General features: G+C 36.6%; 1 protein-coding gene across 4 annotated transcripts in view; it reads right to left on the reverse strand.

The window, feature by feature from the left end:
* The window catches only part of LOC123547164 (BTB/POZ domain-containing protein 16-like), a 97543-nt gene that overhangs the window by 40264 nt on the left and 34550 nt on the right, over positions 1-22729 (reverse strand). Inside the window, exons 5-10 of one of the 4 annotated variants that reach the window (XM_045334059.2) lie at positions 21810-21925; positions 21199-21222; positions 15444-15491; positions 12020-12194; positions 10955-11130; positions 10009-10123 (exon numbers count right to left, since the gene is read on the reverse strand). In XM_045334059.2, the coding sequence (XP_045189994.2) occupies positions 10009-10123; positions 10955-11130; positions 12020-12194; positions 15444-15491; positions 21199-21222; positions 21810-21925 (654 nt within the window). The remainder of the gene's footprint in view (positions 1-10008; positions 10124-10954; positions 11131-12019; positions 12195-15443; positions 15492-21198; positions 21223-21809; positions 21926-22729) is intronic. The other 3 variants (XM_045334060.2, XM_045334061.2, XM_045334063.2) reach the window with 3 other exon arrangements.

Here is a 22729-nt window from a genome sequence, read left to right on the forward strand (position 1 = left end):
ACCCTTTTTTCATGGAAATAAGTGGCAAAGAGTGGCATTAGGTGGCAAATCTAGGGACGGGAAATGTTTCAAATATCAAACTGATGACAAAATATTAATAAAGTCAGTAGGTCACATTCATGGCCAATGATATTCAGTTTTACGACTGGTGTGCAAAACTGTGTATGTCATCAAAATTTCAAGGCTGTATCTTAAAAAACAAGAAAGTAGGTCAGTAGGTCAAGGTCACAGTCAAGTGACATCATATTACTTGGGGTCATCAGGTAATTATTACTTAACAGTCTTGGAAATAGGATCAAATGATTTTTTAAGTATTTTTTCCTATATAACTCACATAGTAACTAAGTGATCCCAGGGTGGGGCCTCTTTTAATCCCAGGGGCATAATTTGAACAATTTTGGTAGAGGACTACTAAGACAATGCATCATACCAAATATCAAAAGCATAGGTCTTATGGTTTCAGACAAGAAGATTTTTAAAGTTTTTTTCCTATATAAGTCTATATAAAACTTTGGACCCCCAGGGCAGGGCCTCTTTTCACCCCAGGGGTACAATTTGAACAATTTTGGTTGAGGACCATAAGACAATGCTACAAACCAAATATCAAAGGTCTAAGTGTTGTGGTTTCAGACAAGAAGATTTTTAAACTTTTTTTCATATGTAAATCTATGTAAAACTTGGGACCCCCGGGGCGGGGCAATATTTGACCCTAGAGGGATAATTTCAACAATCTTGGTAGAGGACTACTAGATGATGCCACACACCAAATATAAAAGCCCTAGGCTGTGTGGTTTTGTACAAGAAGATTTTCAAAGTTTTCCCTATATAAGTCTATATAAGCCATGTGACCCCCAAGACGGGGCCATATTTGACCCTAGGGGGATAATTTGAATAATTATGGTAAAGGACCACTAGATGATGCTACATACCAAATACCAAAGCCCTAGGCCATGTGGTTTTGTACAAGAAGATTTTCAAAGTTTTCCCTGTATAAGTCTTTATAAACCATGTGACCCCCGGGGCGGGGCCATATTTGACCCTAGGGGGATAATGTAAACAATTTTGGTAGAGGACCACTAGGTGATGCTTCACACCAGATATCAAAGCCCTAGGCCCTGTGGTTTTGGACAAGAAGATTTTTAAAGTTTTTCCTTTCGGTTGCCATGGCAACCAGAGTTCTGCATGGAATTCAATTCTTTGAACAATTTTGAAAGGTGGGGGGGGGGGGAATCCAAGGATCATTCCTGTGAAGTTTGGTGTAATTCTGCCCAGCGGTTTTCAAGAAGATTTTTTTAGAAAATGTTGACGGACACACGACGCACACCACACGACGGACAACTGACACTGATTTATTTATTTATTTGGGTCTTACGGCGCACCAACACAGTATAAGTTATATGGCGCCAAACAGGACTACAAATTTTGGTTCCACACAATAGCTCACCATGAGCCTTTGGCTCAGGTGAGCTAAAAAGGGGCATAACTCTGACAACATTCAAACAAAGTTATGGGGATTGTTTCTCCAAGTGTACACTTTGATAGTTAACAACTATTTTAAATTTCAAGTCAATAGCTCTGATAGTAACAGAGATATTTGACTTTATCAGAAACTTAAACAAAAAAAACCTAAGTCAAAAAGGGGAATAACTCCATCAAAATTCAAATCAGAGTTATAGGTATTGTTTCTCCTGGTGTAGACTTTGATAGTAGATAACTATTTTAAGTTTCAAGTCAATAGCTTTGATAGTAACAGAGATATTTGACTTTTAATCAGAAACTTAAACCGAAAATTCTAACTTAAAAAGGGGCATAACTTCATCAAAATTCAAACAGAGTTATGGGGATTGTTTCTCCTGATGTAGACTTTGATAGTAGGTAACTATTTTAAGTTTCAAGTCAATAGCCTTGATAGCAACAGAGATATTTGACTTTATCAAAAACTTTAACCAAAAATTCTAAGTTAAAAGGGGCATAACTCTGTCAAAATTCAATCAGAGTTATGGGGATTGTTTCTTCTTGAGTAGACTTTGACAGATAATAAATACACTGACGAGATAAAGAAACGCCTCATTCAAACTCGGTATACAATTTTTCGTTAACAGTGATTCAAAATTAGAAAAGAACAATTCCATTCGCAAATTAGATGCTTTACAAGAATTTATGGTCAATAAGAAATCATTTCATTGTCGCATTATGCTTTAATCTTGAATTTTAATAGCCCGGTCGGAGAAATTGCATTAGAAAAATCAGTAGCGCGTGTGGCCACCTCTGCTAGCAACCACAGCAGCAAGGCGACGCCTCATAGAGCCGCACCAGTTGCGTAACAGATACCGTGGGATTCTGGCCCACTCCTGGTGCAGCGCTGCTACCAGTTCCCGGATGTTTGCTGGCTGGGGTTGACGTTGGCGTAACCGCCGTCCGAGATAATCCCACGTGTGTTCAATCGGATTGCAGTCCGGTGAACACGCTGGCCAAGGTAAAACATTAATGTTTCTTGCCTGTAGAAAGTCCCTGGTGACGCGTGCAACATGAGGTGGCGCGTTGTCGTGCTGATAGACTAATCCTTGACGTTGACAGAATAAAGGGACAACTACATGACGTAATATCTGGTCGATGTAACGCCTGGCTGTGAGATTACCTTGGCAAACGACGAGTTGGGACTTAAACCTATGGTTGATTGCTGCGCACACCATTACTCCACCTCCACCGTAACGATTGTGCTCCAAAACGCAATTGTTTGCGTAGCGTTCATGGCGTCGTCTATAGACACGGATACGTCCGTCGGCGTTCCACAAGTTGAAACGCGACTCGTCACTGAACACTACGTTCTGCCAACGCTGGCCGCGATGGTTGCGGGCCCAAATAAGACGTTGGTGACGGTGGCGTAACGTTAGAATTAGACCGCGGTAGGGCCTACGACAGGTAATTCCGCGTTCTCTGAGTCGATTTCTCACTGTATGTCGACTAATTGGACGTCCGCGGTTACCTACAACTATACGTGACGTAGATTGCGCCGTCACAAATCTGTCACGTAAATGACGTTGACATATATAATTATCCTGTCGTATTGACGTTACACGCGGTCTACCTGAAGTGGTCTATCGATAGACGTTCCCGTGTCTCTAACACGTCGAATAAGACGCACAATTGTCGAACGAGAGATGTTAAAACGTCTAGCAACTTGTTCCTGCATTCGCCCACATTCAAGCATAGCCAAAACCTGAGCCCTCTCTTCAGAATTCAGCCTCGGCATTACGAAAACTAATGTTTTTTTTCAGAGAATAGCTGAAAATATGGTTGTGTGTCGTATTACACATGTACATGTGCAAAAATCGTTCAATCAAACCACATGGTTTACATGCACGGACTGCATGAGGAAATCATGACCAGGTACATGAAGTGAACAAATGGCTGAATGAAATCGCGCGAGTTTTTGTTCACTGTGTTTGTCGGTCAGAGTACATGTAGATTTACTACATTTCACAACAATTAAAAGCGTTAGGAAAAAAATAACGCCAAATTTCAATGAGGCGTTTCTTTATCTCGTCAGTATATTTTAAGTTTCAAGTCAATAGCTTTGACAGTAACAGAGATACTGACTTAATCAAAAATTTTAACAAAAAATTCTAAGTTAAAAAGAGGAATAACTAGAGGTGTGCGGTATTACCGGTATACCGGTAACCGTGGTACCATCTTCCCGTGGTACGATACCGCGGTACCATCGGGGAATACCGGTATTTTAGGGAAGCACTGGGTCACATATATATAGGTCGCGCTTGTTTGAAGTTCGATTCGTGCACCCGTTTGATAAACCAGTAACGTTTATGAAGGCTTCATCAGATCGTTTTCAAACAAAAAATAATAAATTTCGACTGAACATTTTCCATACTATTTATTTCTTTTTTAATACGTGCAAATACATACTGGGATATTTTAAACTATCATCATTTAAACAAGAAGTCGGAACTCGCCGAATTTAGGCCTAAAAAAATGTTGTGGTTCGGGTCACCTGACCCTACCTAGCAAAAGGCACCAAAAAAAAAAACATTAACAATTATCGGTAATTATTCTGTTGATAAACTAAGTAATTGGCCTTGTTTTCTCATCATCAATTAAAACCCCCTCAAAGAGCCAAAAGAAGTGTGTCGGAATCATTGCATCCCTTACAGAAGCAAGCCTCTGTGGCGTACATGCTGCGTATTTGCTGTGTATATGCAGCAAACACAGTAGTACGGCAGAGGAGTACATTTTACATACACCGCATGCCGCGTACATGCCGCGTACTATTTCGAGGAGTACACAGCATGTACGCAGGAGGTCACTAGTACACTTCAAGTACGCAGCACAGACTCTGAAAATTTAAGGAGTACACTGCATGTACGCAGGAGGGACTTGTACAAGAAAACAGTACACTGCATGTACACCGCAGATACTTTGAAATTTGTGCAGTACACTTCATATACACGGGAAAGACTTGTACAATTTCTTTTGGCATTTATACTTGGTTTTTCTTTTATAAGTTAAAGTCTGAAGTAAACTTCATATACGCGGGAGGGACTTGTTCATTTTCTTTTGGTGTTTATACTTTGAATTTTTTTAGGTAAAAGTCTGAAGTACACTTCATGCAGGAAGGATTTGTACATTTTTTTTTTTTGGAAGCAAGAACTTGATTTCCGAGTAACTTTTATCTTAATAGCATAGAATAGTTCAGATTACCGGTATTCTGAACAATGAAAATTTGCCAAACTATTTGCAATGTTCATTTGTGAAGCTTACATCTTAGTGATTTCTGAGCTGCAACTTGGATAATTGAAAAGCCTTATTTGAACTTCGTTGCATCACATTTTGTAATACATGAAATAATTACCAAGATAATGCCTCAACAGCGCCCGAATGAGAAGAATTAAAAGCTCTCACTGTTATTTGAAAACTCTTAAGCAAAACACCATTCTATCATGTTTTATAAAGGCTTTAATGCTCATTATGTTAACTCATTAAGGCCTAACCAAATTAAAAAGTTGTTCATCAGATTTGCCGCTCGTATATTTTCAGAACGTTTTTGGCTAATTGCGCTTGCCCCATTGGAAAAAATCAATCCAAAATTTTTTGGTGTGCTACTTTTTACGGACGTAAAAGTGTATAAATGCTTATATAATTCCAGTCCTAGATTTTCTCAGATGGATTTTAATCAAAATAAATACATACTACGTACACATCGTCTATAATATTAAATCATAACACTTATATTTAGTTGCATTAAAGTTGTTTCCCCTTGATGCAGTTACGCCATTTTCTTCAAATGTTTACCAAATTACATGCTACAAAAACTGATTTATTTCATTGAAAAGTGGATGAAGAAAAGCATACTAATTTATTTGATAACATCACTCTACATTATTTTGGTAAGGGTAAATACTTACTGATGCATGTCACTTACCTTTCTTCTGTTTTTTTCTGTCCAAATGATCAGCATTTGCATATGAAAGTTGGTGGGGTAAGGAATTTACATTATCACAGCAGTTTCGCCACAAGAGTACACAGCATGTATGCAGCAGGAGTACACAGCATGTATGCCGCAGGACTCGGGCCAGGAGTACACAGCATGTACGCCGCAGGAGTACACAGCACGTACGCTGCAGGAGTACACAGCACGTACGCTGCAGGAGTACACAGTATGTACGCCACAGGGGTAGTACACCGCAGGCTCATTTGCATGTGCTGCGTACATGCTGCGTACTATTTCCCGCAAACTAAATTCCTCCAGCGTACATCCTGTGTACTATGTAGTTCACAGCATGTACGCAGCAAGTAGTATGCGGCAGAGCTCATTTGCATGTCAAAAGTGTACTACAAACGTACTATTGGTGTATGTGCGGTGTATATCCTGCGTACTATTTGAAGCCCTTGATTTCAGTACACATCATGTACGCATCATATACGCTGTATGTACACAGCAAGAGTACGCAGCAGGCCTTTTTCTTCTGTAAGGGATCTGAAGTGGAGATCAAAGCTGTATAGTTGCCCGAGATTGTCATGACATTACGTCATGTTTTTGCGCCATGTGACACATCACTGTCTGATCGTACCGTCTCGTTCTTTAAATTGCTGAGAAGAAATCAATAAAAAAAAGTTCCTTCTTTAATTTTTTTTTTTTAAAGCGAATGTGCAATATCCCGTATTAACTGACAGGTAAATGTGTCAAAAGATAATAGTAGATATCCTACCTCTGTGACTATTTTGCCCTCAAGGAATTTACATTATTGTGAGAAGAATATCTTACATAGAGTCGTGTCAAAAAATAAGTGTACAAAGATTCATTTAATTCTTATTAAAAACCATGACATCATACTGCTTTATTTTAAAACCACATTTCTATCTACGTCCACGAGGTCTTGTAACCTATTCTTACGGAAATCTGCTAGCCAAAGATCATTTTACTCCATGTATTTAAATTGCTGCCGCTTTTTCATTATTTAAGATTTTTTAATTCTGTTTTTTTTTTTTTGTACTTTCTGGTCAAAAGTCTGAATTGTATGACCATAGTATGTATTATTTATTTACTTTTAGAAATAAAGAAATAATTAAGATCGCGCTGTTTGAAATTTTACAAATAATTATATGAAAGTTCGATGGTTTTTATAGAATTTTGCCTACATTTCTGTAGATATCTTATTAAAATCGTTATAGAATTCAAACTGTATTACTTCTCAAGCAGTGATGAAAATTTGAAGCGATTATATTAAAGAATGAATGCACTACGCGCGTTTTTCGTGTACGTGTCGATATTTAAAACAAAAGTAACGGCGATGTAAATGAGATATTACGATAGGTCGCACGTGCTCATGGAGTGGAAAATTACCGGCATGACCGTATTGATATCTTTACGATTCGCGGGTAAATTCCACGAAATCCAGGTTATTTTTCTGGATGTAATTTCTGAATTTGGTAAGTTATGACGTAAAAACCACTCGCCCGATCGGCCGAGTATGACAGACAGTCGGACCAGCCTCGACTCGTAAAACGGCGGTCCGCGCCAAAATCTTCCGGTCTTGTCAGTCGGACCAACGAATTTCGCGATGTCTGGCGTCGAAAAATACAGCAAGGTCGGAGACTTTTGTTAGGTAGGGTCGGCCCTTACAGAAGCAAGGCTCTGTGGCGTACATGCTGCATATTTGCTGTGTATATGCCGCGAACACAGTAGTACGCCTGAGGAGTACATTTTACATACACCGCATGCCACGTACATGCCGCGTACTATTTCGACGAGTACACAGCATGTACGCAGGAGGTCACTAGTACACTTCAAGTACGCAGCACAGACTCTGAAAATTTAAGGAGTACACTGCATGTACGCAGGAGGGACTTGTACAAGAAAATAGTACACTGCATGTACACCTTAGATACTTCGAAATTTATAACACTTATATTCAGTTGCATTAAAGTTGTTTCCCCTTGATGCAGTTACGCCATTTTCTTCAGATGTTTACCAAATTACATGCTACAAAAATTGATTTATTTCATTGAAAAGTGGATGAAGAAAAGCATACTAATTTATTTGATAACATCAATCTACATTATTTTGGTAAGGGTAAATACTTATTGATGCATGTCACTTATCTTTTTTCTGTTTTTTTCTGTCCAAATGATCAGCATTTGCATAAGAAAGTTGGTGGGGTAAAGAATGTACATTCTCACAGCAGTTTCGCCACAAGAGTACACAGCATGTATGCAGCAGGAGTACACAGCATGTACGCCGCAGGACTCAGGCCAGGAGTACACAGAATGTACGCCGCAGGAGTACACAGCATGTACGCCGCAGGACTCGGACCAGGAGTACACAGAATGTACGCCGCAGGGGTAGTACACCGCAGGCTCATTTGCATGTGAAAAGTGTATGTGCCGCGTACATGCTGCGTACTATTTCCCGCATACTAAATTCCTCCAGCGTACATCCTGTGTACTATGTACTAAGTTTCAACATTCTGGGTCAAGTGATTCTCAAGTTATTGACCGGAAATGTTCAGGCCCCTGTGACCTTGACCTTTAATGGAGTGACCCAAAAATCGATAGGGGTCATCTACTTTGTATGTACAATCATCCTATGAAGTTTCAACATTCTGGGTCAAGTGGTTCTCTAGTTATTGATCGGAAATGGTTTTCCATGTTTAGGCCCCTGTGACCTTGACCTTTGATGGAGTGACCCCAAAATCAATAGGGGTCATCTACTCTTCATGACCAATCATCCTATGAAGTTTCAACATTCTGGGTCAAGTGGTTCTCTAGTTATTGATCGGAAATGGTTTTCAATGTTCAGGCCCCTGTGACCTTGACTTTTGACGGAGTGACCCCAAGATCAATAGGGGTCATCTACTCTTCATGACCAATCATCCTATGAAGTTTCAACATTCTGGGTCAAGTAGTTCTCTAGTTATAGATCGGAAACGGTTTTCAATGTTCAGGCCCCTGTGACCTTGACCTTTGACGGAGTGACCCCAAAAACAATAGGGGTCGTCTACTCCAGCAGCCCTACAACCCTATGAAGTTTGAAGGTTCTAGGTCAAATGGTTCTCCAGTTATTGCTCGGAAATGAACTGTGACGTATGGACGGACGGACGGACGGACGGACAGACGGACGGACGGACATGGCAAAAACAATATGTCTCCTGGGGGAGACATAAATATGAAAGCAATATCTCAATGGACTTTGAAAATATTGGGGTGGTACGCAAACTTTAACATTTATTCTAAGTCGAAAAGGGGCCATAATTCAGTCAAAATGCTTGATAGAGTTGCCTCCTCCTTTTTACAGACTGGGGTCATGATGGTAAACAAGTATGCAAAATATGAAAGCAATATCTCAATGGACTTTGAAAATATTTGAGGTGGTACGCAAACTTTAACATTTATGTGATGCTAACGCCGACGCCGGGGGGAGTAGGATAGCTCCCCTATTCTTTGAATAGTCAAGCTAATAAGTTTCAAACCTATATACCTTTAAATGATAGCCATATGTACTTGCATGCAAAACTCTTTAACCAAGGTGTGATGCCGACACAGACACCGATGCCAGAGTACGCAGAATAGCTAGACTATTCCTCGAATAGTCAAGCTAAAAATGGAGCATCATTCATAAAATATAGAACAAAGTTGACCTCTTAATACTTTACCCTGCTATATTTCTAAAAAAGACTGGTCCATCATTCAATTTGGACAGTACCACTTATTATTCAAAGGGGTGTTCACTGAAAATTTACTGACTGAATAGCGAAGTGCAGGCTGGTCTTAGTCTGCACCGGTCGCAAAAGCAAAATCACTTGCCACCGGCAGGCTAATTTAGGTTAAGGTATTGAACCCATAATTGTGTTCACGAATCTCCGTGAGAGTGCATTATTTTCTTATACATTTTTCTGTCGTTAATGTTGCTCAAACAAATCTGCCCTAAAATTCCAAAATCGAATACAAAAAATGTGTTGTGAAATGGAAATTTCTGAGTGCACTCTTTTACAGGTCCATAACCATTAAGCCTGAAGAAAATGACACTAATGACACATTGAACAAAAGCATTGGAAAGAGGACACTGCCCCAAAAAATATTCTCTGTATACTTTATATGAGCCGTGCCATGAGAAAATCAACATAGTGGTTTTGCGACCAGCATGGATCCAGACCAGCCTGCGCATCCGCGCAGTCTGGTCAGGATCTATGCTGTTCGCTAACAGTTTCTCTAATTCCAATAGGTTTTGAAAGCGAACAGCATGGATCCTGACCAGACTGCGCGGATGCGCAGGCTGGTGTGGATCCATGCTGGTCGCAAAGCCACTATGTTGGTTTTCTCATGGCGCGGCTCAAATATTCTCCGTATACTTTATATGGTAAAAATTTGAACCTTGCGGGGACACTGACATACATTTTCTTGTTGATTAAAAATTATCTAGGGTTCCCCTAGGACATATCGTCAATTATAATGAAACTTCTACAAAAAAAAGTGTAAATAATTCATTGAAATTACCCTTTAATTAATGCCTTAAACTGTAATATGCAAGCTGCCGCCAGAACTTCTGCGAGACGTTCGTTATCAACATCAATATCATCGTGGTACATGTTGCCGAGAGCGATCGCCATTCCTAGAAATACAATTCCAATCATTTATTGTAAAACAACCTTTTATGAGAAAAAAAAAGAGAGAGCAATTTCTCCAGATGTTTGAAAGACTGGAGATACTTTTTTTTTAATACATTAATTTCAGTTACAAAACAAACTGTGTGCTGCAAAACTAGTATCAACTTAGTTTAGCAGTACATAAACTGCCCCTTTTATGATGAAATTTCAGAAACAAATTTACAGAATCAGCCGCCCGCACAGAAATGTATTCTTTTTACTTTATTTACTTGCAATTATTTAGATATGACAGAAATGTATTCAATATCACATTCCTGCACTTCCTAAATATTCTCATGATTGTGCCAAAAATATATACTGAAGGACAACTAATCTGAGTCAATATACCATTTAAGTTGAAAAATCACTACTACTCATGAAGACATTCAGGAGGTATATACTGGATATTTGCTTGTTTCATATCCTTCATCATATGGATAACAGATGCAACATTTTCACAGGTTGGCATTAAGCCACACATGAAAATATAAGATCTGGTACCGTAGACACAAGTGAAAAATATTTTTCATAATGATGATTCATGTTCACAAATTTTCTTTTAATTTCATGTTGCTTTTTAACCAAATTTTACCAATTCTGCACCAGTAAAAAATATCACTGAAAATTTTCATTGTGAAACTACTAGATGTCACTTCTAGAAATTCATTAATTCACTGAAAAACATCTATTGAATAAATCCTAAATATGACTTCTTAAAATGTAAATATTGCCATGGTTTCATCATTCGAATTAAATGGCAATTCTAATTTTTTTATCAAAATAAAAAAATCATTCACCAGTTTTTGTAACATAGGGGTCATGTATATCTATCTGTATAAGCGTGACATTGTTCACACGACCCTCAGAGGTATGGGATGGATGGTCGATCTTCTTTGACTCTGCCTCTTTAGGACCTTGCAGTTCCAAACCCTCCACAGTACTCAGTCTGTTAGACATCTCACGATACTCATTACTACAAATTAAAAGTTTCATACCGTGACTGCAATTTATTGATTTAAAACTTTCAATCTGATTTCTTTCTATTTCTGGTCCAAGGGAGAAAACTCCAAATATCTACCGCAAGAAACTGATTGCATAGTTACATTTCCCTGGTATATTGATAAAAGCAAAAGATACAGAATGCTGTTTAAAATATTTGGAAGTTGCTGTATACATGTGGTGAATATCAGAAATGAAGGAATGAATCATCGATTAAGAAATGACATACAAACAAAACGCAAAAGTAACATACAAACAAAACGCAAAATAAACCCAAGTGTTATCTTGTTTTATAGTTTCAACTGAACTGATAACAAATCCTCTCCATGACAAGAAAAGTTTATAATATCAATATCAATGGGCAATTAATAACACTTATAAATACAACTAACAATAGGGCCAATGGACATCAATCAGTAAAATGTTCTCTATTTGGCAGTGTACCCATAATGACATTCCACATTTTCTGTGCAATTACGTTATAATTCTAGTTTGTTATTTCGGCATCTTTGACGTCAATACAGCTCATAAGAGCGATGTTCCCAACTTCCCAGTAATAACCGGAAAATGCCGAAATTACATTCAGAGAAAACGTATTCGTATTGAAATCACCGACAGTCATTATGGACTACCTACCTTAACCTTTACCCTGCTAAATTCCTATAATGAACTTGTCCATCTTCCAATTTGGACAGTACCATTTACTGTTGAAAGGGGTGCTTATCAAAAAGGTACTGACTGAATGGCAAATAGTGCAGATCATGATCAGACTGCATGGATGTGCAGGCTGATCATGATCTACACTGTTTGCAAAGGCAGAACCAATCGTGTCTAGCATGGTAAGGGTTAACAGCAGAAATTACCTGTAGAAATTGCTCTTCTTGATGTAATTGTCTAAAGTCTCGGACGCGGGACTCTTGTAGTAGAGCTGGGGACGTGGATCATCAGCTCCTTGTAGGAGGGCAGTCAGGGTCTCAGACTTGCGCAAGAATGGACGATGTAACTCCCAGTCCATTCCCAAACTCCTCAACAACACATCTGCAATAAATATACGGTAGTACATAATGCAGTGCTAAAAATAGAAACACATTATATCGTACTGAAATATGTTAGATTCAAGGACACAAACATGGAATTTAAGCTGCAATATTTTTAGTTCAACAGAAAATGCATTTCATTCTGTATTACATAAGCAAAGGTATTGTTCGAAATTCTGAAGTAGTCCTTTAACTTTATCCAAGACATATCAGTTTATCAATGAAAATTTAGCATGATGCCTAAAATTTGAGCTTTATCTCTTAAAAATGTTTCGAACAGTTGACTTAAAGTTGACTATTTACCATTAATCATACAGAAATGCTCATTACTGCAAGTAAACTGCGGCATTATTCTCTTAAGCGAGCATGTTAATTCATGCAAAATAATTTTAGTATTAAAGTTACATGCATTAATCATTCTTGCCACATGTCACACTAAAACATTCTTCATGAACTGTACTAGGATTACAATCTTGCTTAGCAACTCATAAGAATTTTCATGCAATGTTAACAATCTCTAAAATGCTGTGCATTAAGCCACTACTGTACCTACAATGTACAAAGTTAGTATCTATTTTATTCCAGGAATCTGACTACTTCAGTCTGTAATTAAGCTGGTTTTGACCTGCTTAAGTTATGTCACCTTTGAAACAATTTATAGGGCTAACATTACGTTTTGATTCTATATGTTATCAGACTATAGCTTTGAAAAAAACTCTAGCTTTTGAATGATATAAGCTACATTTTTAGCCTTTTGATGGAATTTAATTAGAACACAGCACATGTAAGCTGAGCTTGTTTTATCTGAAAATTGCTTCATGCTAAAATGTACCCTGTAAGTTACCAAATAATTTAATTCTCTATTTAGCTAAAAAGGTATACTCTTCTATAGAAAATGGAAACAGATTTACTTAAAAAGTGTTAAAAAAAAAAAGAGCACGGAAACATAATGCTTTATTAAGATATTCCTTTTAGTACATTCAAGGCCTTTACTTAAATTGATTTGATCCAAATAAATGCATTGACAAAATAGAACATACAAAAAAAATGGACCAAAATCTGGTATTTTCTTATAGGATTGTTAACAGACTTTACTTTTTATACTTTTTAATAATATTGAAAATATATTAAAATTGTTGTTGGAAAATTTATATGAAATATACAGACACAGATTTAAATATACAAAAATATCGTTTAACAGAGGTCTACCTATTAACAGAGAAAGGGACACTTTCTTCAGGGGGATCTTCTCGGCATTTATTTGGGAAAGAGAAATTGTTTTTCTATTACTAAGTGATCATGACAAAGAGATTCTGCAATGCACACTATAGTGAATGATGAATAAATACCAATTTTTATCAACAATTAAGTCTTAGGAGGACAAAGAAATGCTGTTTTTGGTGTCCTACCCTAACATAAAATTAACATAATATTATAAAAAATTTTATTATTATTATGTTTATGATCTGATCTTGAAAATATTTATAAAAACTAGAGCTGCTTTTGAGAAAAGCGCATGTCTCCCACAGCTGCCTAATCATCTGAACAGTTATGTATCCGAGTCAACCATGCACCAATCACTTAGTGTGTGGATACTGACATCTGTGTACAGTTCAAAAGCCATAATTTTGAAGTGCCTGGGCTGATTTGGCTAGTTATCGAACTTGGCCGAGGACTTATTGGCAAACACATTTTGTTCAAGTTTGGTGAAGATCGAATTTGTGACAGACACACGGACACACAGACAGGAGTAAATCAATATGTCTTCCAACTCAGTGGTGTGGGAGACAAAATTAGCAGAAACAAGAGCTGTCTCCATAGGATGACACATGCCCCCGATGGCACTCTGAATGAATAGTTATGGCTGATGTTAGAGTTTAGGACCTTTGACCTACGGAGCTGGGTCTTGCGCGCAACACGTCGTCTTACTGTGCCACACATTCATGCGTAGTTATTTTAAAATCCATGCATGAATGACAAAGATATGGACCGGACACGCCCATCAATGCACTATCATGAAAAATGACCTTTAACGTCTAAGTGTGACCTTGACCTTTGAGCTACAGAGCTGGGTCTTGTGCGCCACATGTCGTCTTACTGTGGTACACATTCATGCCAAGTTATTTGAAAATCCATCCATGGATGACAAAGATATGGACCGGACACGCCCATCAATGCACTATCTTTTAACGTCTAAGTGTGACCTTGACCTTTGAGCTACGGACCTGGGTCTTGCGCACGACACGTCGTCTTACTGTGGTACACATTCATGCCAAGTTATTTGAAGATCCATCCATGGATGACAAAGATATGGACCGGACACGCCCATCAATGCACTATCCTTTAACGTCTAAGTGTGACCTTGACCTTTGAACTACGGACCTGGGTCTTGGGCGCGACACATCATCTTACTGTGGTACACATTCATGCCAAGTTATTTGAAAATCCATCCATGGTTGACAAAGATATGGACCGGACACGCCCATCAATGCACTATCCTTTAACGTCTAAGTGTGACCTTGACCTTTTGAGCTACTGACCTAGGTCTTGCGCGCAACACGTCGTCTTACTGTGGTACACATTCATGCCAAGTTATTTGAAAATCCATCCATCGATGACAAAGATATGGACCGTACACGAAAATTGCGGACAGACCGACAGACTGACTGACGGTTCAAAAACTATATGCCTCCCTTTGGGGGCATAAAAAGTATAACATTCTCAGGCGAAATTTTGGCACAAGAAAAATATGAAACAAGGGCCCTTTAAATGGGGACAGTTGGAAGTAAACTTTTTATGCTAAAGGTATAGAAATTTCATTGTGATCTTCATGATTTGAGGCTTAAACAACAAGTATTATACCTTGCCCAAAGTCGCTCCAGTTAATGAAAACTGACAAAAAGTCCTCTAAATCTAACACTTTCATCCCATTTAGTTTTTCATAATCGGTAACAGGAAAAAGGTATTTAAATGTTTATATCTAAAACAAACCGCTTTTTTACTGAAATCTTTAAACGAATTGGCAACCTCTAGCTGCTGCTTACACACACAAAACATTTCTTGACATGAACTTGACTGACATTTTGTCATCTCATGAGGCAAAAAGTGGGTATCTGCTCCTTTATATCAATGCAGTTATCCACTTTCTGCACAGAGATGACAACTGATTAATGTCAAGGCAAAAGCTTTTATGGAAGAACTAAATGGGACAAATATGTACATTAGATTCACAAGTACATGTATAACTGACCATGAAAATGATGAATGGACACAGGCCCAGTGAGCCTGTGGTAAGAACCTGGAAAGAACATTACAGAAAAACAGTCTTAAATAGAAATAAGCCATTATATATATATAACAAAGATGTTCAGCAGTTAAATACAATTCAAAATCTAACTACAGTATTACAAGTCTTCAAGTGTATAAAAACACAGTTTTGAGACCAGTCTAAAAATGGCAGCATCTGATTGGCTGTGACGCTGCAAGGTTTTTAAACCAACCAATGGCAATGATGAATTCTTAGAATGGTCTCCAAACTCAGCTTTATATTTTCAAGACTGGTTTTCACACTCAGCTTCATAACTTTTTAGATACCAAAATTAAATTAAAGTAATTTGGGAAAAGTAAGTTGATACTATTCGACTAGTGTACTGTTTTAATCGGTGCAATACTACCACAACTGCAATATTTTAAGATTTTATTTCATTAATTTTGATCTGTTGTAAACATGAAATTAAAATATTTTTTTTGTTGTATGTGAGAACTGTATGAACTGCATGACTATGCATTGTTTAAAAGTATGGCTGCTTTTGTCTCTAAGTATTTTTTGTCTGTTTTGGGTTTACCATTAAACGAAGGAAGGAACACAAATAACAAAAGAATAAAACACCGTACACATTTGGCACAGAAAGGTCAACAGGATGAACGACATTACAGGCGAGCAACAAGTAACTGGTGAAATCATATTTGTTAGTAAGGTAATATCCTTTTCCTTACAGCCTGTCATAATCTATTTCTGTAAGTAATGACTTTTTTGTTTGTTTTGGGTTTAACGCCGTTTTCAACAGTATTTCAGTTATAATGTAACGGCGGGCAGTTAACCTAACCAGTGTTCCTGGATTCAGTACCAGTACAAACCTGTTCTCCGCAAGTAACTGCCAACTTCCCCACATGAATCAGAGGTAGAGGACGATTGATATCAGACACAATACCTTTTATCAAATCGTAACGGAGAACATACGCCCCCTTGGGGATCGAACTCACGACCCAGAGATCCGTAGATCTGTGCTCTCTCTATTGAGCTAAGCGGGCAGGCTTTGTCTCCAAGTAACAAGTAACAGGTAGTTGCCTACTAGAATATTGCTTTTCCTCAACTGGATATTATGGCAGAGAAAGACTAGATACCTCTACAGGCATTATATCAGGCACTTAAGCAGGTACTTGGGTAGAACTGCAAACCTTTAATTGCCAAATCTGGGAAAAAATTTCATCCAAGATCAGGTTTTGAAAGTAAGAAGTAAGAGATTAAAAACAGTCAATAGCCTTAACCAATCAGCCACAGAATAATGCATCTACATTAACTACCCAAATGAGAATCACTAAATAATAACTGTGTGTTACAACAACAACTATTATTTGCTGTTTAAATCTGTGTAACGCAAAACTATAAAACATGAATACGGCTACCAGATTACATTATAAATATAACTTCTAAATAATTTAATTATTTTCCTATCCAAATAAATAGTTTTTGTGTTATCACATTTCTTGAGATAAAAGCTTTTAAATTAATAAATTTTCCTTAAATTAAACAACTTCTTTTAACTTCTTTCATCTCACCAAGCAACATATATATAAGTTTTAACTATAATATTCATATTTCTTATATAGTGCATGTGTATCAAATATAATATACATGTATAACAACATTTCATGAAAGTTAATATCTCGATAAAGAAATATTATTTCATTTTCTTCATTGCTTAAGATAATTTTTATTCTTTGTATTATTTCAATGTTGTTTTATGCCATACTTAACAGAATTCTAACCAGTCTTTCCTTTATATATCATACTTTAATAATACAGGAAATTTTACATATTAATTAAGATAAATGTTCCATAATAAAGGGAAAACTTGTTATTATCATTCATTCTAGTATGTGTAATCCTTGCCTCCTACCCTAATGCACCTACTTTACCAATGGAATTAAATGGGTGAAGGCACTAATGGTGCATAATTCATAAATTTTATATATTAAACAAAATTCTCATAAACATCAATATTTAATAAGAAGACAATGTCAGAATATTGACCAGATCTCACCAAAATACAGAAAAGCATCTACCATATGTACAATCATCTACATAACATAAATACGTAAGAGTATAATTCTATATTTTCTACATTTATAAACAAGTATTACAATGTTACCTTTTGAAAGAAAAAAAAATCAAGTTGAACAAAAGGACAAAACAAAATGTCTGAAATAAGAGAAAAGATAGAGAAACATTTAGTTTTTACAAATAAAACTATGGCTACAAGGCATTTAGATTCAGTCAATCAATTTATTAAAAATCTAGTTCAGTGTGAAAATAAGACGTCAAATTTTCAATGTCATTAGGTTCATTTATTACATTAGTGTAGTACAAAATCTTAATGCTTAATCAATACAAGAAAAATTTGATAAGATTAGGATAGATTAAAGTTCAGAATATTTTTCGCAATATATAAACTCTGTCGGTTTCTCAACACGTGTGCAGGGAAAAGTGACTATAACTTTACTACAGCTAGAGCTCTACAAACCGTGTTCAGATTTTAACTTTGCAAAAAAAGAAGTTACAAAAAGACATCAAAAGGCTTACAAACAAAGTATTTCAAAGTAAATAAAAACAAAAAGTAAAATGATTAAATCTAATACAATGGTTTGCAAATCTCTTTTCACAGTGATGAAAAAAAACTGATTCAAATTCACAAACTGGGAAATGAACTGAATCTGCTTGTTTACTAGCTAGCTGGAGCCGTTAACATCAAAGATTTCTTGTTTTCCTTGAATGAGTGGTTGCAAATTGTTTGGGGACTACAAATTTTGGTAGAATGAACTACTAGCTGAAATTTTATATCTCTAATTAATAAATTAACTCTATAACATAATAGTCCCATCAATGGACAAATTCTATTTGTTTCATCAATTAAAGAACAAAATTAAGCAAAAAGAATTTAGCCAAAAGAACAGAATTTATAAAAATTATTTAGCCACTGCATAATCCTGACTTAATGATGTGTGACTTGAAATATTTACATCATGCAGATGCTTAAGAACACGCATGCAGGCAGGTCTTATTTTATTTCCATGACAGTTATTTATCATAAAGGGGTTCTTATTCCCAATAAAATAATTCAACATAAAAGGTCCTTATTTTATTTCCAATAACATATCATAAAGGAGTCCTTATTCTATTCCCAGTAAACTCATCATAAACATGATAAAGGGGTTCTTATTCTATTCCCAATAAACTCATCATAAAGGGGTCTGTATAATTTTATTCCCAATAAACTCATCATAAAGGGGTCCTTATTCTATTCCCAATAAACTCATCATAAAGGGGTCCTTATTCTATTTCCAATAAACTCATCATAATTAGGGGTCCTTATTCTATTCCCAATAAACTCATCATAAAGGGGTCCTTATCTTATTCCCAATAAACTCATCATAAAGGGGCCCTTATTCTATTCCCAATAAACTCATCATAAAGGGGTCCTTATTCTATTCCCAATAAACTCATCATAAAGAGGTCCTTATTCTATTTCCAATAAACTCATCATAATTAGGGGTCCTTATTCTATTCCCAATAAACTCATCATAAAGGGTCCTTATTCTATTTCCAATAAACTCATCATAATTAGGGGTCCTTATTCTATTCCCAATTAACTCATCATTAATGGGTCCTTATTCTATTCCCAATAAACTCATCATAAAGGGGTCCTTATCTTATTCCCAATAAACTCATCATAAAGGGGCCCTTATTCTATTCCCAATAAACTCATCATAAAGGGGTCCTTATCTTATTCCCAATAAACTCATCATAAAGGGGTCCTTATTCTATTCTCAAAAAAACTCATCATAAAGGGGTCCTTATTCTATTTCCAATAAACTCATCATAATTAGGGGTCCTTATTCTATTCCCAAAAAACTCATCATAAATGTGTCCTTATTCTATTCCCCTAAAACTCATCATAAAGGGGTCCTTATCTTATTCCCAATAAACTCATCATAAAGTGGCCCTTATTCTATTCCCAATAAACTCATCATAAAGGGGTCCTTATTCTATTTCCAATAAACTCATCATAATTAGGGGTCCTTATTCTATTCCCAATAAACTCATCATAAATGGGTCCTTATTATTATCCAATAAACTCATCATAAAGGGGCCTTATCTTATTCCCAATAAACTCATCATAAAGGGGCCCTTTTCTATTCACCAATAAAACTCTATCATAAAGGGTCCTTATTCTATTCCCAATAAACTCATCATAAAGAGGCTCCTTATTTCTATTCCAATAACTCATCATAATTAGGGGTCCTTATTCTATTCCCATATAAACTCATCATAAATGGGTCTTATTCTATTTCCCAATAAACTCAATCATAATAGGGGTCCTTTAATCTTATTCCCAATATAAACTCATCATAAAGGGGCCCTTATTTATTCCAATAAACTCATCATAAAGGGGCCTTATCTTATTCCCAATAACTCATCATTAAAGGGGTCCCTTATTCTATTCCCAAAAACTCAATCATAAAGGGGTCCTTATCTATATTCCAATAAACTCATCTAATTGGGGTCCTTATTCTATTCCCCAAAACACATCATACATAAAGGGTCCTATATCTAGTTCCCAATAAACTCATCATAAAGTGGCCCTTATTCTATTCCCAATAAACTCATCATAAAGGGGTCCTTATCTTATTCCCACTAAACTCATCATAAAGTGGCCCTTATTCTATTCCCAATAAACTCATCATAAATGGGTCCTTATCTTATTCCCAATAAACTCATCATAAAGGTGTCCTTATTCTATTCCCAATAATAAACTCATCATAAAGGCCAGGGGTCCTTAATTTTTTCCCAATAAACTAATTTATCATAAGGGAGTTCTTGTTTTATTCCCAGTAAACTAACTCATCATGAAGCAGCATGAAATTGCAAAGCAACTGTGCATAAAACTACCGTGGGTTTCACATATTTCATAACAGAATCTTTCTCACTTAATAGTATTTTTCAAGAGGTCAAAAACTTTTTATGGTGACATCTCTAGAAAGTTTGGCTATTGAAACCTTTCATTAAAATTCTATTTTTAATAAAATAATATAACAGATCTTTTTTATATTGTGTACATGTAAACGTTTCTTCTTAATCTAATAACAAAATCAGGAGATTTAAAATCATTAATGAGCTGTGCCATGAGAAAACCAACATAGTGGCTTTGCGGCCAGCATGGATCCAGACCAGCCTGCGCATCCGCCCAGTCTGGTCAGGATCCATGCTGTTCGCTAACGGTTTCTCTAATTGCAATAGGCTTTGAAAGCAAACAGCATGGATCCTGACCAGACTGCATGGATGCGCAGGCTAGTCTGGATCCATGCTGGTAGCAAAGCCACTATGTTGGTCTTCCTATGGCACGGCTCAATTTTATTTTCCATACTGGTTAATTACCCCAAGAAACAAATTTAGTGGAACCTCCCGAGCCTTTCAGGGTTTCAACTGACAGAAATCAGCTACTGATGCCATATTCCAACCAGTACAGAAACTGGGAAGATAGTGGCAAAGGAGAAAGTTTACTGAAACTGTGCTAAGTTTAAAAAAATAGTACTTCACTGTTAGCAAAATGTTTCAGATCTTGTAAGGCTCTGTTAGGAAAGATGTGAAAGGCATTAAAGAATTGGGTTTTGGGCGAAAAGCGTTACACAGACTGTTACTATAGCTACTATGTGCATGCACTTACCGTATTTAGATGTTTTGAGAGAGTCTGGGTAGAAATAAGTAATTCATAAATAAAATCTAAATAATTTCTGTTTTTCTTTCAAACGTGTAATTTTGTTTATAAAATAAAGTAAAGTGTTTATAGCTATTTGTTTTATGTTTAATTATAAGTCATACTGACACGGGTAAGGTCATTTGGTATCTGCAAGTTTAATGCTGGAGACAGGCCTTATTTCAGGCACAAGCAGGCACCTCAATAGAGCCTTGACTTACAGCAAACGAGCAGGATGGCATCCAAACAAAATGGCCAAAGCAGTGCTTGAACCCACAGGGGTGAGGGACACAAGTGAACAGGCTTTGGATAGTAGCATAATATTATAGAAGCACATTATACATATATATATATATACATGGCAAAGTTAACTTTATGTGATACATAAATCTAAACGAATTCCATTTCTTACATGGCAGTGCTTTGTAAAGAATGTGAACAGGGAAAGAGGTAACTCTGAACACTGAATATTTATCAATCGGAAAACACTTCAAAACAATAGCAACCTGAAACTTTGTACATTGTGCCTAACAAACGTCAGATATTTTCTTGAGGTAAATGTGAAAAAAGAAACACTCTACCTGGTCCCATGTTACTTTTACTCCTTTTGGAATGATACAGAAATATGTCCTTTGGTGTGACTGGGCGAGCGCTGCGGGGCATAAATTTTTTGACTGGGCTTAAAGGCTTGGTCATACTGCAAATTAAGAGATACATTCTAGTAATACATAACTGTTTAAAGACACAAACAATTTAATTCAAAAATATATTTTTTTTCATATCGGGCACAATTTTCAAAACAAGAGGACCATGATGGTCCTGAATCGCTCACCTCTTCCCACATGACCCAGTTTTGAGTACGACGTCGTTTTTTTCTATTATTTGACATAGTGACCTAGTTTTTGAGCTCATGTGACCCAGTTTTGAACTTGACCTAGATATTATCAAGATAAAAATTGTGACCAATTTTCATGAAGATCCATTGAAAAATATGGTCTGGAGAGGTCACAAGGTTTTTCTATTATTTGACCTATTGACCTAGTTTTCGAAGGTACGTGACCCTGTTTTGAACTTTACCTAGATATCATCAAGGTGAACATTCTCACTAATTTTCATGAAGATCTCATGAAAAATATGGCCTCTAGAGAGGTCACAAGGTTTTTCTATTTTTATACCTACCGGCCTAGTTTCTGACCGCACTTAACCCAGTTTCGAAACTGACCTAGATATCATCAAGGTAAACATTCAGATCAATTTCATGAAGATCCATTGAAAAATATGGCCTCTAGAGAGATCAAAAGATTTTAATAATTTTAGATCTACTGACCTAGTTTTTGACCGCAGTTGACCCAGTTTCAAACTTGACCTAGATATCATCAAGATGAACATTCAGACCAACTTTCATACAGATCCAATGAAAAGTATGGCCTCTAGAGAGGTCACAGGGTTTTTTTATTATCTGCCCTACTGACCTAGATATCATCAAGGTGAACATTCTGAC

The sequence above is a fragment of the Mercenaria mercenaria genome, chromosome 9 (genome assembly GCF_021730395.1).
Source record: "Mercenaria mercenaria strain notata chromosome 9, MADL_Memer_1, whole genome shotgun sequence".
Lineage (NCBI taxonomy): Eukaryota > Metazoa > Mollusca > Bivalvia > Venerida > Veneridae > Mercenaria > Mercenaria mercenaria.